Here is a 15,543-nt window from a genome sequence, read left to right on the forward strand (position 1 = left end):
AGTTGTTCATGTGCATTTAACATTAACTAATCTTTGTTAATGTTGTTATTCATGTTTAATTCATGTTAGTAAATGCATTAGTTAACATCAGCTAATGAACCCTTAATATAAAGTGTTATGCAATTTAGCCATATAAAAACCTTGGTTGAATTAAGGCTTATAAAGGCAAATGACTCATGTAACAATAGGAATGTGTTTCTCTCTAGCTGATAATCAACAGATAATAATCAGTTGTTGAAATCTATGGATTAGCGGTTTAGATGCCCCACATAGTCTAATAGTGGCTACTTTAAAATGTGTTACTGGTCTGTTGAGATAAATGTTGTTGACATGTTGTAGAGAGTCAACAGTAGACTATCAAAATAAAGCGTTACTCATGTGGTGAAACAGTTTGGGAAGCCCTGGTCTGACTCTCATATGGTTTTATTGGTATTCTGTCCACGGCCCGCCCCTTCCCCCCCGCACCCCCCGGTCCCTCTGCGGAGAGCCGCTCCAGCAGCCCAGCCGCAGTAGCGGGACAGCCCGGCTGGACGACCGGCTGATCCGGACCCGACTGCCGAGAACAACACACAGATCTGGAATTTAAACAATAATCAAACTGACGTCAATCAATAGCTTTTCCGGCTCGCAGTTTTTTGAGGTGAGTTCAATTTAAACCCTAAGGAAAAGTCACTATAATATTCCTAAAGTGACTGACAATGCTCAACAGAGAGTTTATAGTGCATGTATGGCACTTTATATTTGTTATTCCCTTATAATCTCTTTATAATACTCCTATAATATTCATGTAGAGACTTACGTGTCCGTATGACCTGCATGGTATTTTTTAATCTCCTATAATATTTCTACAATATTACCACCGGGACTTTGAGCGTGTCTGTAGTGACGGACATTGAGTCTATAGTGACTTTTTGGTACTTTATGGTTCTTTTAACTCCCTATGGTATCACTGTAATATTCCTATTATATTCCTATAGGGGCTTATAGTGTGTCGGTGAAGCTCAATAGTGAGTTTATGGTGATTTAATCATACTTTATGTTATTTCTTATCCTCTATGGTGACACTAATATTCCTATAATACTCATATAGAGACTTAACGTGTATCTGTGGTGCTTAGTGGTAAGATCATTATGACTTTATCATGCATATATAAGGGTATTTTTGTTCTCTTGTAATATTCTTATAATATTTCTATAATATTCCTATAGGGACTTTTTGTTTTCCTATGATATTTCTATAGTAGGCTTCTTCAAAATTTTATCGTTGGATTACAGTTGTCTTGCGGCAATAATAATAAAAAAAAGCATAAGGACATTATTGTGTCTGCTGCTTGCTTGATACTAGCTGTTTCAGTATCATGAAGTTAATTATTAGCTCTGCTGTTTTCTTCCTTTCACATGAAATAACAGGATTATTAATAAGTCAGCTCAAAGAAAAGGCTTCCTGCTGGCCGCTGATTAAAAAATAAACATATTAGGTTGAGATAATAACTTATTAAGATAAGGCAGGGCCATTATGTCTTGTAAAATGTTGACTGAAACCAATTCATTACCAGACCCGGCATGGTGTTAACAGTCATGTAATGTGACTGTGAGCTGCCCAGTTGTTTTTGTGGGACAAGTGTTGTGAGAGTCTGTCCTTCGAAACTCTATCTGCTCTGCTGTATATTTATATTCAGAGCTGCAATATATCATTACTATTTCCCCACTGCTGCCTCAGCCAGGACAAACTCTTCCAAAGCTTTGATTTGTATTTCTATGCATAGTAATTACAGCAGATTGACAAATGACAGCCTATCAGTCATTTATTCCACTTAAATTAGGATGTACTCAGCTGAACTTGACATGATGAATTTGAAGTTTGGTGACTTGTAAGTGTTTTAATTATTGAGACAACCATGTAATAACATTGTCCTAAGAAGAGGTGGTGTCCTTTTAACCTCTATAACCTCCCAACAAGCCGATGAAAGAGGCCAACATGTTAAATACCACACAGACACACACACACACACACACATTGATTTGAGAGGCTGGTGGCCTGTTTAAACCCACCAATAAACAACATTGCACAGTGCCGATCAATGACAGGCCAGCCTGGTCTGGTGATAACAACACAACATTCAATAAACAGCCTAACAGATCCATTCTCTACAGTTTCTCATATAAAAAGAGTTTTACATGTTTCCTCGGCTCCTCTCCCCCTCTCAGTCTCCCCTAGCGTAGGCCTATATCCTCCTCGACTGTATGCTTTGATATTTTTATGTAGGTCTGCTATGTACTTAGCCAGCAGCATGTGTTTAACGTATGTATGTGCTATGTTTGGTGTTCCTCCCTCTCACATGATTGCCACTAATGACACGGTAGGCTACCTTTCGAATCACTTGATGAAGTAATGGAAAGCAAACAGAAGCGTTTTTGTAGAGACATCAGCTCTTCTTTTTTTTTGGTACCTGAGTCCTACATTCCTCTGGGTGGGAACCTCCGTGGCCTTTGGGTGTCATTGACGCAACAGGGAAAAGGGTCAGGTGCAGAGGTGTGAACTCTGAATCCGGACGCTGTATTTGTTTTCACACCGAGGGGTTCCCTGGGACTTTTTTTTTTGGGGGGGGGGGGGGGGGGGCAGGGGGGGTGTTGTGCCACACATGATGATGTTGGGAAAAAGAAGTGCTCCATCATGGTCTGTCGTCACCAAATGGTCACAACTCACTCCCTAACAAACACCCCCTCCCCTCCCTCCCAACATACCCATTAAGTGGTGAGAACATAGACACCAAAATCATCCATGTGTCCCCGGTAGATCATTGGCTGCAGTGCTTCATGCTAACACTTTAGCATCCACTGTGCTGAGTGATAGTAATGGAATTGTATCCAATTCTGGTCACTTGGTCACTTGCGTAATTTCCGGTGTTATTACATTTTTATACAGAGTTCCCAACCGAAAGCTAAGTGACGTAAATTCATACCCATTTCAGAAGCTAGGTATCAAATTTCATAAATATCTAGACACATTTAATTAAGCATATAAAACACTAAGTTACAAACTTAGTCACAAACAAGAAGCGGGAAGCCCCTAAATCCCACTTTGGGCAACAGTTACTTCATGTGGAGAATCGGTATTGGCTGATCAATGGAAAAATAAGAGCTTTGAGTACATAGCCTGCACTTCTTACAAGTATCTGTAACATTGTGAAGGTACAGGAAGGGAGGGACTGGAAGAAAATCAGTTACAAATTAAGGTAAAAGCAATATTGAACTTTAAAAAAGACAGATGGAGGATTGTTAATTGATGAGAAACTTAAGCGAAAACAGTACAGGATGAAGTATATTGGTATATGATTGTGAATTGGATACCCTGATGTTAGGCGACTAGCACTGGCCTTTTAGGGATAAACATGACCAGAAATATCACTAACTCAATATAGCTGATGTAGTCAGGTTTATTTTTGAAGCTATTTCAGGTGAGCAACCTCATATTCATCCGCTGCGCACTTATTTTTAGCTGTACAAAGTTTCCCATCGCTCACTCATTCACTCCCTGTGGAAACAGGAAAGCAGTCACTGCTAGCTCAAAACAGAATGTTATTTTTGCATCATATTTCATGCAAATTTTACCAATCTCCTACACAAAACCTGAAGACTTGGCTGCATATCATTTAAGATTACTTACCATTAGCTTTCGAGCTGCTACAAGTTCTTATTTTATCACTTTTGAGATAATGCTAGTCGCCTACTATCACTTAACATAGTGTATGCTAAATGTTAGCATGGAGCAAAAGATCTACCAGGGACACATGGATGATTTTGGTGTCTATGTTCTCATCACTTAAGAGACAAGTTGACCAGCCAAAAAAAAACTTGGTGTATTCCTTTAAAGATTTGTATATGCAACTGGAATATGGCAACTACCAAATGGAGAGAGAGAGGGAATGTGTTTCTGTGGAAGGAGAAGAGAGAGAGAGAGAGAGAGAGAGAGAGAGAGGGCAAAGCAGGACTCCCGTTTCCAGCAGATGCAGGAAGCAAGAGAGCCTTGGAGAGTTTGGATATTTGTTGAAGCAGTTTGGATATTTGTTGAAGCATGAAAATGTTTTCTTGGCTCAGGGGGAAGTGTAGCTGTGTTTAGCTTGGACTGGGACCGAGCAGAGACGGTGAAAATAGGAACCTAATTGAAAGTCAAAGGGTGAGTTAAAAAAATGTGGCCTTATCTTGTGTGTTTGTTCACCTGGTTAGCCGGGTTAGTGAGTGAAGGACATGAAAGGAGTGAGAGAGAGGGACAGAGGGAGGGAGGGAGAGAGAGAGAGAGAGGGAGAGAGAGAGAGAGAGAGAGAGAGAGAGGGAGAGAGAGAGAGAGAGAGAGAGAGAGAGAGAGGGAGAGAGAGAGGAAAATGACCTGTGATTAAGAGAACAAAACACAAAGTCCACTGGTGATTTGACTCAAATTAAAGCAAACCTACAGTAAGGTTTGCATTTTTGTTGCATTACAGTCCTCCTGGAGTGTGTGTGTGTGTGTGTGTGTGTGTGTGTGTGTGTGTGTCGAACAGCTGTTTCAGTAAATCTGTTTCAGCCTTCTTCAGTCAGTCAAGTCAATCAGTCGAACAAAGGGAAGGAAAGAAGGAAAGACAAAGAAAGAGAACGACAGAAGGAAAGTTAAGGTAATAGAGGAAAGGAGAATGAAAGAGAGCAAAAGAGGGAACAGAAATGAATGAGGAAAGAGGAAAAGAGATGGAAAGTGAGTAAAAATGGAGGAGGAAAAGAGAGAGAGAGAGCGAAAGAAAAATGAAAAGAGAAAGAAGGAATGAGGAAAGAGGAAAATAGAAGTAAAAAGAAAGAGAAGGAAAGACAGAAAGAGGAGGAATGAGAAGGGAAGAGAAATAGAAGGAAAGAGAAAGAAAAACTGAGGAAAGAGAAGGAAGAGGGGAGAGAATGAAATAGAATGAAAGAGAAGGAAAGAGGGAAAGGAGGAGAGAGGAGGAGAGAGGGGGAATGCGAAAGAGAAAGAATGAGGAAAGAGGAGCAAAGATGGAAAAAGAGAAGGAAAGAGAAGAAAAGAGTGGGCCAGAGAGGGAGAGAGAAAGAAAGGGAAAGAGAAACAGACGGAAAGAGAGAGAAGGAAAGACAGAAAGAGGAGGAATGAAAGGAAAAGAGAAGGAAAGAGGAGGAGCAAGAGGGAAAGAGGAGGAAGGCGAAGGAAAGCGAAGCAAAGAGAAAGACGAATGAGGAAAGAGAAGGAAAGAGGGAAAGGAGGATAGAGAAGGAGAGCGGGGGAATGTGAAAGAGAAAGAATGAGGAAAGAGGAGGAAAGGTGGAAAAAGAGAAGGAACGAGAAGAAAAGAGTGGGAAAGAGAAAAAGAAGGAAAGAGAGAAGGAAAGACAGAAAGAGGAGGAGTGAAAGGGAAAGAGAAGGAAAGAGGAGGAACGAGAGGGAAAGAGGAGGAAAGAGAAGGAAAGACAAAGAAAAAAAGAGGAAAGAGAAGGGAAGAGGGAAAGGAGGATTGAGAAGGAAGGAGAGAGGAGGAATGAGAAAGAGGAGAGAGAAAGAGAAGGAAAGAGAGAGAGAGAAAATGAAAGAGAAGGAATGGTGATTCAGAGCCAAACGTGGTTCCAATCAGCGCTGAGGTCGGGAAGAAGGATGTTTGATGGTCGTAATCGAGAGAAAGACTCCACCGACCGATGTTCTCCTGAGGAATGCGTTCTCACACACACACACACACACACACACACACACACACACACACACACACACACACACACACACACACACACACACACACGCACACACACAGACGGCTCCTATTAGACTGTGGTTGCTCTGGTTTATATCCAGCAAAGCCACCTCGAGCAAATACTGTACATAGTGACATGGAAATATTTTATTGGGCCGGTCTGTGATGTATGAACGCTCTGAAAGCCTCTGACTGCTGAGCCGGGAGAAAAAGAAAGAAAGAGGCAGGAGGACAGAAGCTCCGGGACCGTCCCGTCCAGGCGCATGTTAATTAGGTCAAAGAGTTTTATGTAAAAATACACCCGTCTCATCAGCATAAATCACAGAATGGGGCTGCAATAGAGTGTCCCATCCCCACTAATTGAGACACAGTAGATTAGGTTTCAGTGGTACTTAAGTACAGTTTTGAGGTACTTGTACTTTACTTGAGTATTTCCATTTTATGCTACTTATACTCCACTACATTTTAGAGGGAAATATTGTACTTTTTACTCCATTACATTTATTTCACAGCTGTATTTACTAGTTACTTTTCAGATCAATATTTTATATTTAATTTGATCATCTTTATAAAATAACTATAAAATAGCATTGTTATAGATTAGACTACCCAAAAGTATAGCTAAATTGTTAAGATTAGCTTCACGTTGACAACTTTAAAATGCTGCTTACATGTACATGTATGTCAATAAATCAGTATTAATATTCCAATAATTTATGAAAAATATAACTCTCTAAATGGGGACAGTTTGCATAATGAGTATGTTTACTTTGACACTCTAAGTACATTTTGCTGCCAATACTTATGTACTTTTACTTAAGTAAGATTTTGAATGCAGGACTTTTCCTTGTAATGGAGTATCTTTACATTGTTGTATTGCTACTTTTACTTAAGTAAAAGATCTCAGTACTTCTTCCACCACTGTTAGGTTTTAGGTAGCGCAAATACATTTTTTGCAACAAATTGAAACTTAGCAGTGAAATTCAAACTGTCTCCTAAACAGCAGCGAGCAGTATCTGACACAAATTTCAGTGTCCAGTAATTGCACTCTTGATATTACAAGAATAACAATGTTTGGGTCCAAGTTTTTTTTTCTTAAAATGGTGAAAACACTCAAACTGAGAGGGGGGGAAAAAAAGGAAAAACAAACTGTGTGGGCGAAAAACAAGGAAATCTGAAGTGGCTTATAAAAGCATCTCACCGCAAAAGAATGAGAGAAAATCGATAAATCAAAGTCATAAACAAAGAAACAAGTCACATCAGAACTTAAGGAGGACGCAAATGGAACAAAAACAGGAAAAGTCATAAATAACAAGGAAAGGAAATAAAATAGAGTAATGGTCAAGGATGCCAGTGATGAAAGATGTTGGACAAATTTGTTTTTCTATGATCTTATCCATCGGCCGGGACTCGTCTGGGTCCTTATCCTATACTATACCATACTTCTCCATCCTGTATCCCTCTGTCTCCTTCCATCACTCTCTCTTCCTCCCATCTCACCTCGTTTCCTTCGTTTCCTCAATATCCGTTCCTCACATCCCTTTTGCACCTCGATTCGCCATCTTACCCCCTTCACTCCTCTCCAAATGAAATTAAACTTATTTGCTTCCATCAACCACAAACCCTACAATTAATCCTTACCCTTTTCCATTTCCATGTCACTCTTCTCCCTTTATTTTAACAGAAGACGTCCCAAACTTATATTCTCTTTCACTCTCTTTCTGTCAGGAATCAGGCTCCGGCAGCAAATAAAGACCCAGAGAACCAGGCCGACCAGGGGGAGCAGCAGCCAGGCCTTGCCCAGAGAGAGGCGCCCTACCGGGGGCAACGCAGGAGGTGAAGGATTAGGGGATAATCCAGGGTACGCCCCAATCCCCCCTGTCGACTAGCCCCCCATCTTCTTTCTCCATCCCCAAGACGCAGGCAGGCTTCTGCTGGGGATTACAGCATTACACTTATTACCTTTTAAAGACTTAAGGAGGGTTGTTTTTGTTGGTTTTTTCGACTTTGTGGTGGTTTTCAGGCTGTTTTATCAGACGCCTGGGGGGGGGTTCAGGCTGCTGGATTTGGGTTAACTCTTGAAAACAGAGGATCAAGTGCAGAGGAGGAGGAAGAGGGAAGCAGAGTTCGGAGGGACGGGAGCGGTTTGTGCGGATAAAGTGAGCTTTGCCTTTCGAGAGTCCGGATGGGAGGACCGGCAGGGAGTGCCCCCCCCCCCCCCTCTGAGCCGTGGTCAAAGGCCTAGAGACAGGATTAGAGACCGACACAGATCAGCAGACCTTTCTGTAGGCGCTCAGCCAGGGCTTTGAGGTAGAGTAATTAATGGACTCAAACGTATCGCCACACTGTTGGTTATCAATTAGGCCGGGGCTTTCCTTGTTTCCCCCTTGATGTAACTCCAGGAATTGAATTGGAGTTTACCATGCATTCGCTATTCAGTTCATGAATGGCTCCAACCCTGAAGTACATGACTGCCTTTGTGTCTGCGACTCCAGTCGGTTGGGACTTGTTTTCAGTCCGTTATGTCAGTGCATGCAGTCCGGTTCATGGGAACGAGTCTCGGTCCCTCCAGACTCACACCATCTCAGATTCGACATCACACCTCAGTAAACTGGTCCCTGGCGTCCCGTTGCGGGCCCTCGATACGCCGCTCTGCTCGGCGCTGGTATGTGCCGCGTTTCCTCCCTCTCTCTCCGCTCCCAGCTGCCCCTCTTAAAACGCCAGCCGGGGGGTGGAGGGGGGGGAAGTGGAGCAGAGGGCCCGGGGACTGCGGTCAGCAGAAAATTAGAAGAACTGCCTCGGACCTGACGCAATCCCCCGTCTCGTGAACCGTAGCGGGTCATTAATGAAGCCAGACGGGGCTGCGAGGCGTGGGAGGCCTGCAGACGTTTAGCTGCTTTGGTGGAAAGCTCTTAAAGAGAACCAGAGGTGCTTGTCAGAGCTGCTTTACGCTATCAAAATATTTTAGAATTGGATATGCATTACTCTGCTGGCAAAGAGCAACAAAAGAGAAAAGAGCCATTTTTCGTCACCCCCCCCCCTTCCCTGTCGGCTCACACGGTCGCAGTCTAGCCGTAACACAAGCAGGAGGGATTTTCTTATCGGGACGTTTTCAGTATCTTTTCCATCTCGCTGAGCATACTTTGCCTGTTTGTAAACATAATCTGAGCCTGTTGAAAGAAGGTCCTTCCCTCTGCTTTAAAAGCTTGATAAAAGTCTCTCAGCGAAATGTAAAAATGAACTTTATGTAACCTTCATGCTGTAGCCAGACAAAGCGGGACAAAGCAGAGGCAGGAATTCCCTCAAAATCCACCCGTTTTTTAATGGACAAGAAGCAGACGTTAGTTTGTTGGACAGAGGAGCGACTGTGGTCTAAATTTAGATGGTTCCAGACCGGCGGACTTTGGAACGCGGATTCCTGAAAACCTAGCGGAGAGAGCGATCGGTCCAAAAAGCAGTTTGGTTACTTTATGACCAAATATTCAAAATAGGAAAACGCCTTTTTGGTCTGTCAGGCTCTCTCACTCAATCTCATCCCCCTCATGCCTTAGTGATCCAGAACTGCAGGGAATAAACTGCTAAATTCACCCCATTTCCTCAACATCCCTTAAAATGTAATACCATCCTTGTCTATGTTCATTTCAAGACGGATGATATCTTTTTTTCCCCCTTTTTTGCTTTCACTAGATGGTTCCATGGTACAACCGCAGAGCAGTTTGCAGCTGGACCTATTTCTGAGCCGATGTCGACGAAGCCAAAGCCCAAAGCAACCGGGGGAAACCAGGCGACCTGACCGCACTCCAACGGGCCCGGCTGCTTCCAGGAACCCAAACTGCATACTGTTCTCCTCCATTTATCTCCGTTTAATTCAGCCGGCTTAACAACAAGCTGCAAAAAAAAAGCAGGACTGAATGTGCAGAAGATAAACAGCGATAATATTCCAGCGAACTCCCAGGACTGAGGTCTAACTTCTCAACCTTAGAGATTCCTGAATGTGTGGTTTCGTGGAACTTGGAATAACTTTTCTGAGTCGTTTTTTTTTATGGTCCGTACTTTGGAGAACCAGCATCCGTGAGACTGAAATGTCAGTGATTTTGTCGTAAAACTGAAAGGGGGAAAAAAAAGAGCAGAACTTTGTGGTTCAAATTCTGCATCAAGTCGGATTAAAGGCGATTCCGGACATATTTTGAAGTCGATTTTCAAGAAATATCAAGACGTCCTGAGAACTTTTGGCATCATGAACCTGCAGGGAAAGCTGTCCGGCCTCAAAGGTCTGGTCACCCACTCCCACAGCAAGCGCCGGTTCAAAGGCGACCTGTCGGTGGACATGATCAGCCCTCCTCTGGGCGACTTCCGCCACACCATGCACGTGGGCCGCGGCGGCGACGTGTTCGGGGACACCTCCTTCCTCAGCAACCACGGCGGGACGGCCAACGGCAACAACGGGGAGACGGATTCTAACTCCACCCCCGACAACAAGATCGGGGCGTTCTTCTCCCGGACGCTGCGTCACGTGAGGAAGAGCTCCGACAACCGGCCCAGGGAGGTGTCCAAGGACCTGTCGCCGCCGCCGCCGCCCGTCTCGCCCATCATCAAGAACGCCATCTCCCTGCCCCGGCTGGATGTGGACGTGCCGAACGGGAGTCCCACCGCCAAAGTGCTCTTCCCCAGCTCCCCAAGCACACCAGAGGAGAAGAAGTGCTCTTACGGTGGGTACAGAGATACGCTCACACACACACACACACACGTTTAAAGGAAAAATCCACCTTCAGATTCTGTTACACTGTTATACATCATCAATCTGTGATGTTCAAGGCATTCCAGGAGTTATTTAGTGATGTTTTGTAATTAACTTTTTTTGGTGAACCCACTTTCCCTCAACCTGCCTCATCTACTTCTCCCAGAATGCCTAGGAAATGTCGACTCCTGTCCAGAGAACAGGCGTGAACTTGTTGCATTCAGTAAGTGTAGGTGGAAAGAGCGATAGTGAAAGTGACAGCAAGAGGTCGAGTTTTTCTAGTCGAGAAAAAGCGAGAGTTGCGCCCCTTACTTGAAACATAACCTGTCTCTCTGCTGCATTGCATTCTGGTCTCTCTCCTGCTCCTGTGGGTGGAGAAATTGGTCTCTCTCTCCTCTTCTACGATGGATTTCTCCCTGTATGATTGTTGAACGTCTCTCGGTGCAAAATGGCGGCTCTAGAAAGAAGCCCTCGCTCTTTGATTCTGAGGGACTGACACCAAAACCTGATGTTTACCGCTGATGTTTTAGATCCATGAGACATTTTCTGATATCAAACTCCATTTTAGCTGCTGGAAATATCTAACATGATGTCACATCGTCAACATTTGGTCAGTTATCCACAGGAATTAGAAAAATACACCAAACTACAAAATGGGCCCAGAAATGCAACGTACATAACCAGCTGTTTTTCTTAAGTGTTAAAGTGTTTTAGGGTGGATTTCTCCTTTAAATGATTTGAACTGACACTAAACAAAGTGAAACACATGAGCTCAGGGCAAATGAGTTGACCCCTGATAACTGGAAACTGCAGAGAAGCAGCAGCCAGCTGTAGGCCTGCAGTGGAAATCAGCCATCACTTCTACCCAGTAATCTAGACAGATTTGCCCCAGATGTCCTCATGAATCACCTTGGCTCATAATCAGCGGCGCTCACACTGTCAAACACACTGATAACACACAGAGATCCAGACAGTCTGAGAAGCTGTTTGAACAACACACATAAATACCCCACTCATGGCTCACACTGTCTGACCTCCCCCAGAGTGTGTGGTGTGTGTGTGTGTCTGTGTGCGTGTGTTGTGCATGTGTCTGCAGGATTGTACGCAGGGGAAATACAAAACAATGCAACTCTATTCTGTTACGTTGCCTAAAAAAGCCACAATGTGAAAATTAGGGGAAATTTACTTCTGGGAATACTTTTAAAATGAAAGCCAGAAAGAAGAAGGGAATTTAAATACCAGCAGGCGTTCTACCTCTTTGTGTGGCACAGAAGAAGAAGAACATTTTGCATTTGTATGCAAACCTGAAATATATTTCCTAAACTTTTCTGTACCTTTATACCTCAAATATGTAATCTGAAAGAAATCAGAGTAAATTACTGAGTTTGGATGATCCCTAGTAGTAGCTAGTGTATATAGAATACATTTTTAAATCCAACCCTGTGTGTGTGTGTGTGTGTGTGTGTGTGTGAGAGTGTTTGTATATATCTATGTAGGAGTGTGTGTGTGTGCTGTTTGAGTCTTATTTTCTTGTCTCTTAAACTTTTGAACCAACAACACAGCTGTATACATGTTATGCATGTAAATAGCTTACTTTTACAGCAATTATGCAAGTTCCATTACTCCTTTGACCCGTTATTCTCAATTATGAGCCATTAACACCCAACAGTCTGCAGGTTTTTCACTCCAGTCAAACACGACAGCAGCCGATTTCACTGATTAGTTGTTCCTCTCTAGCTGAAGTTGTGCTAATCAGTGAAATCAGCTGCTGTCTTGTTTGGCTGGAATGGAAAATCCCGCAGACTCTTTATGGTTGAGAGTCACTGCTCTAATCCATTCCATTTCCCACCATGCATCTACCCATCTGGGTCATGAGGGCAGCAGCAGTGTGTGTGTGTGTGTGTGTGTGTGTGTGTGTGTGTGTGTGTGTGTGTATGTGTGTGTGTGTGTGTGTGTGTGTGTGGCTCGTTAGCAACACGTTCACTTCAATGAGATGAGTCACAGTTCACAGAGCAGAGCGTTTGCAGACTTGACTCTCGTGATCAGATGGGTTCACACTGCCACCTGTTGGAGGGGATTAACAATGCAGTGAATACAATGAAGTAATCTGTGAATCAGAAACTTATTTGTTTTTTGTGACAAGAAACAGTATAATAGTACACTGAAAATATTGAAAACACAGCAGGTAATAGAAAAATGTATATCTGAAATGAATCATTTTATACTCCTTATGTGATTTTTGAATCTCATTCAATTCAGTTCAATTAAATTAAACTAAAATCAATTCAATTCAAATCTGTACTGTCCCATAAGGTATTTTGTTAATATAGGGTTTAAGATAACAAATCACCATCACACACTATATAGACAAACAACACTTGTATGGAAGAAGATTAGTGCCAGAGATTCTATTTAAATGCATGAGCTCCACCCACTGTGCCATTCATGTTCATGTTCTGGGCCCAAACTGGAGCCTCTGCCTTCCAGCTGTCACTCAGTGAACAGAAGTCCCTTGTGTGTCTCAGAGAGCTCAATATGAATTAAGAAAATTGATTTGATTTGAATCGGAAGTTAAATTGAATAATAATCACGTTCAATTTCAATTTGTCCTTTACAAATAAAGTTTGTGAATCGATTGTACGTCCAACAGATTTGTCTTTTGAAATCAACAGTTCACACGATGTGCACACGATAAATTCAAATTTAAGTACAATCTCAGCTGGCACTAATCACCTTCCATACACAACTGAAAAGACTCCAAGTCCAGTCAATAGTGTGATACAGGGCAAAAAAAAGCCACAAAAGTGAAAAATACAAAGAAAAAGGTGATGCATGGTGAGTTGTTTATGTTACTGAATTTCATCTCTGAACTTACCGATCTCTCTGTTCTCGTCTCTTCAGGTCTGGAGTCTGGCTTCGTCACTCTGCCCCGCCTCTCCCGCTCTGAGCGCCAGCAGCCCTCCATCTCCATCCCCACTGCCTGTCCCCCTAACATCCACCGCGGCTCGCTGACCGACGCCACCGACGCCATCCTGTCCACCCGCTCCGCCCCGCTCGTGACCTCTGACCCCGACGCCACCGTCACCATCACCGCCAATACCACCACCGCCTTCTCCGACTCCCTGCCCTCCCTCACCTCCCTGGACACCTTCACCTTCGACCTCGGCCCCTCCCTCATGAGCGAGGTGTTCGGCCTGATCGACAGCCCCCCCCCACCCCCCGACGGCCGCCCGGAGGAGCCCGGCCCCGCCTGGGAGGCCGAGGAGGCGGGGTCGGCGTGCGGGCTGACCACCGAGGGCTCGGAGATGGACTCGGCGACCATCTCGTACGTGGATTCGCTGCTGAGGGAGGACTGCGGGAGCGGGAAGAGCCCGTACGGCGCCGAGTGGGAAGAGGAGGAGGAGCGGAGCGGGACGGAGGCGAACGGAGTCGGAGTCGGGCTCCATCTCAAAGGAGCGGTGCCCGACGTGCTGATCGGCTCCCCGGGGCGAGAGAGGTTAGGCGTGGGGATGGGGATGGGGATGGAGAGCGAGCGGTTCCAGAGCGCCACGGACGTGCTCGCGCGTCACTACGGGGTCAGCGGACTCTTAAAGGGGCAGAGCAGGGCGGATGTTGGCGATTCGGAGGCGATGACCATCAGCCAGACGAAGAAGAAACTGTCCTACAGCTACGCCGACGACGAGGAGGAAATCAAAGTCTGAACTGAGCAAGCAGGAGGTGTTTCGGCGCAAAACTAAACCCCCCGAAAAAATTGCTTATCTGATTTATGACTGTTATGTAATTCCACTCAAATCAATCGTCTTAAATTCTTGTTATGGTCAATGAGGCTGGATCTGTTGACAGGAGGACCTTAAAAACCACCAACGCGAAGTCTCTATCCTTCTGTTCCATTCAGGATTCGTCACTTTTATCCAATCACACTTCCAGAGACGTATAAAATCGTGATGCAAAACTGTTGTTGAATGTATCTAAAAGGGATAAAGGGAAAGACGAGCGCAAAGAAAGAGTGAGAAGAGGAGGAAAGGAGGAAAATAAAAAAAAAAATAAAAAAAGGCAAACCTGCTCCATGAAATCCAGACTGAAACAAAGAGGAGGCGGTGGGAGGGAAGTGAGGATGTACCAGAGAAAGTGGTCGGACACAAGGGGGACTCTCAAAGGAAACACACACACACACACACACACACTACGGCGCCCGATATAGAAACTACAAAGCCCCGTCTCTCGCTTTATACTTCACACGCGACGCTGACTTCCTCCCACGCGAGGAGAAACAGACTCACAGAGCGAGTCCTGAGAGCTCAGAGGGGGGTGAAATGAGCATAAAAATAAAGAGCATCCAACCTAATTCCAGCCTTTTTTTTGGCATCACTACAAAGTCAACTTTTCACTCAGGAATACAACACCAAAAAAAGAAGAGGAGAGAATTAAAGGAGAGATCTGGAATCTCAGGATTTGATGTGAAGTATTGGCCTCTACCAGATGAAGTTAAACCAGAGAAATACAAACATCTCAGTTGTTCGCCTAAAGGGATAGAGGGAATTTTAAAAAGCAATATGACGAGTAGTATTTGTGTCGACTAAAGCCTGAACCATATGATTGTTCGTGTTTATTCTATGCTGCAGTCCTTCCATATAGATACTCCATGCACCTTTCAGCCTGATTATGAAGTCCGACTCCTGTGTTGCTTTTTATAGAAGAATCGCCATTTATATTTTCTTTTATACAGCTGTACGTGAAGATATCAACTGACCTCCTATTAATATGTACTTAACAGCACCTGCAGTACATAGTGCAATTTACATCCATATGCTGCAGTCAATAGCAATGATATTCAACGATGATATGAATTTACAATAAAGATGTTTTTAATTAGCTTGAATATGCTTTTATTTACACAACGTTGCACGCTTAACATTTATGATCAGTTAAACATCTCAAAACAACAAAAAGTCAAACCTGAAATCAGCCTCAGGTCCTTTATAATAACTTTCTTACTTATTTAGCTCACATGAATACTACTATTTTGAAAAATCCACCCTAAAACACTTCTTTAACACTGTTAAAGAAAACAGCTACTGGCGATGC

The 15,543-nt window shown here is 43.8% G+C and overlaps 1 protein-coding gene across 3 annotated transcripts; it reads left to right on the plus strand.

Annotated features, from left to right (window-relative positions):
• Positions 1–519: 519 nt before the first annotated feature.
• On the plus strand, positions 520–14,165 carry cdc42ep1a (CDC42 effector protein (Rho GTPase binding) 1a). Of its 3 annotated transcripts, none has more exons than XM_071544041.1 (4): positions 520–640; positions 7,449–7,581; positions 9,408–10,429; positions 13,360–14,165. In XM_071544041.1, exons 3-4 carry the CDS (start codon positions 9,958–9,960, stop codon positions 14,157–14,159), a joined length of 1,272 nt encoding a protein of 423 aa, XP_071400142.1. In that variant the 5' UTR covers positions 520–640; positions 7,449–7,581; positions 9,408–9,957; the 3' UTR covers positions 14,160–14,165. The 3 variants fall into 3 exon arrangements, with proteins under 3 accessions (XP_071400142.1, XP_071400144.1, XP_071400143.1); XM_071544043.1 differs by having other exon boundaries at positions 7,449–7,556; XM_071544042.1 differs by lacking the exon at positions 520–640 and adding an exon at positions 4,092–4,177.
• The last annotated feature ends 1,378 nt before the right edge of the window (positions 14,166–15,543 follow it).

Source organism: Centroberyx affinis, unplaced genomic scaffold (assembly GCF_046629955.1).
Source record: "Centroberyx affinis isolate AG114_WGS23_722 - 3 ecotype Tasmania unplaced genomic scaffold, CSIRO-AGI_Caff_v1 ptg004439l_1, whole genome shotgun sequence".
Taxonomy (NCBI): domain Eukaryota; kingdom Metazoa; phylum Chordata; class Actinopteri; order Beryciformes; family Berycidae; genus Centroberyx; species Centroberyx affinis.

Excerpts from the sequence above, each read along its gene's own strand:
- cdc42ep1a (XM_071544041.1), top strand. The coding sequence starts at position 9,958 with ATGAACCTGCAGGGAAAGCTGTCCGGCCTCAAAGGTCTGGTCACCCAC. Across the intron at positions 10,430-13,359 it reads GGAGAAGAAGTGCTCTTACG|GTCTGGAGTCTGGCTTCGTC; the intron begins GTGGGTACAGAG and ends TCGTCTCTTCAG.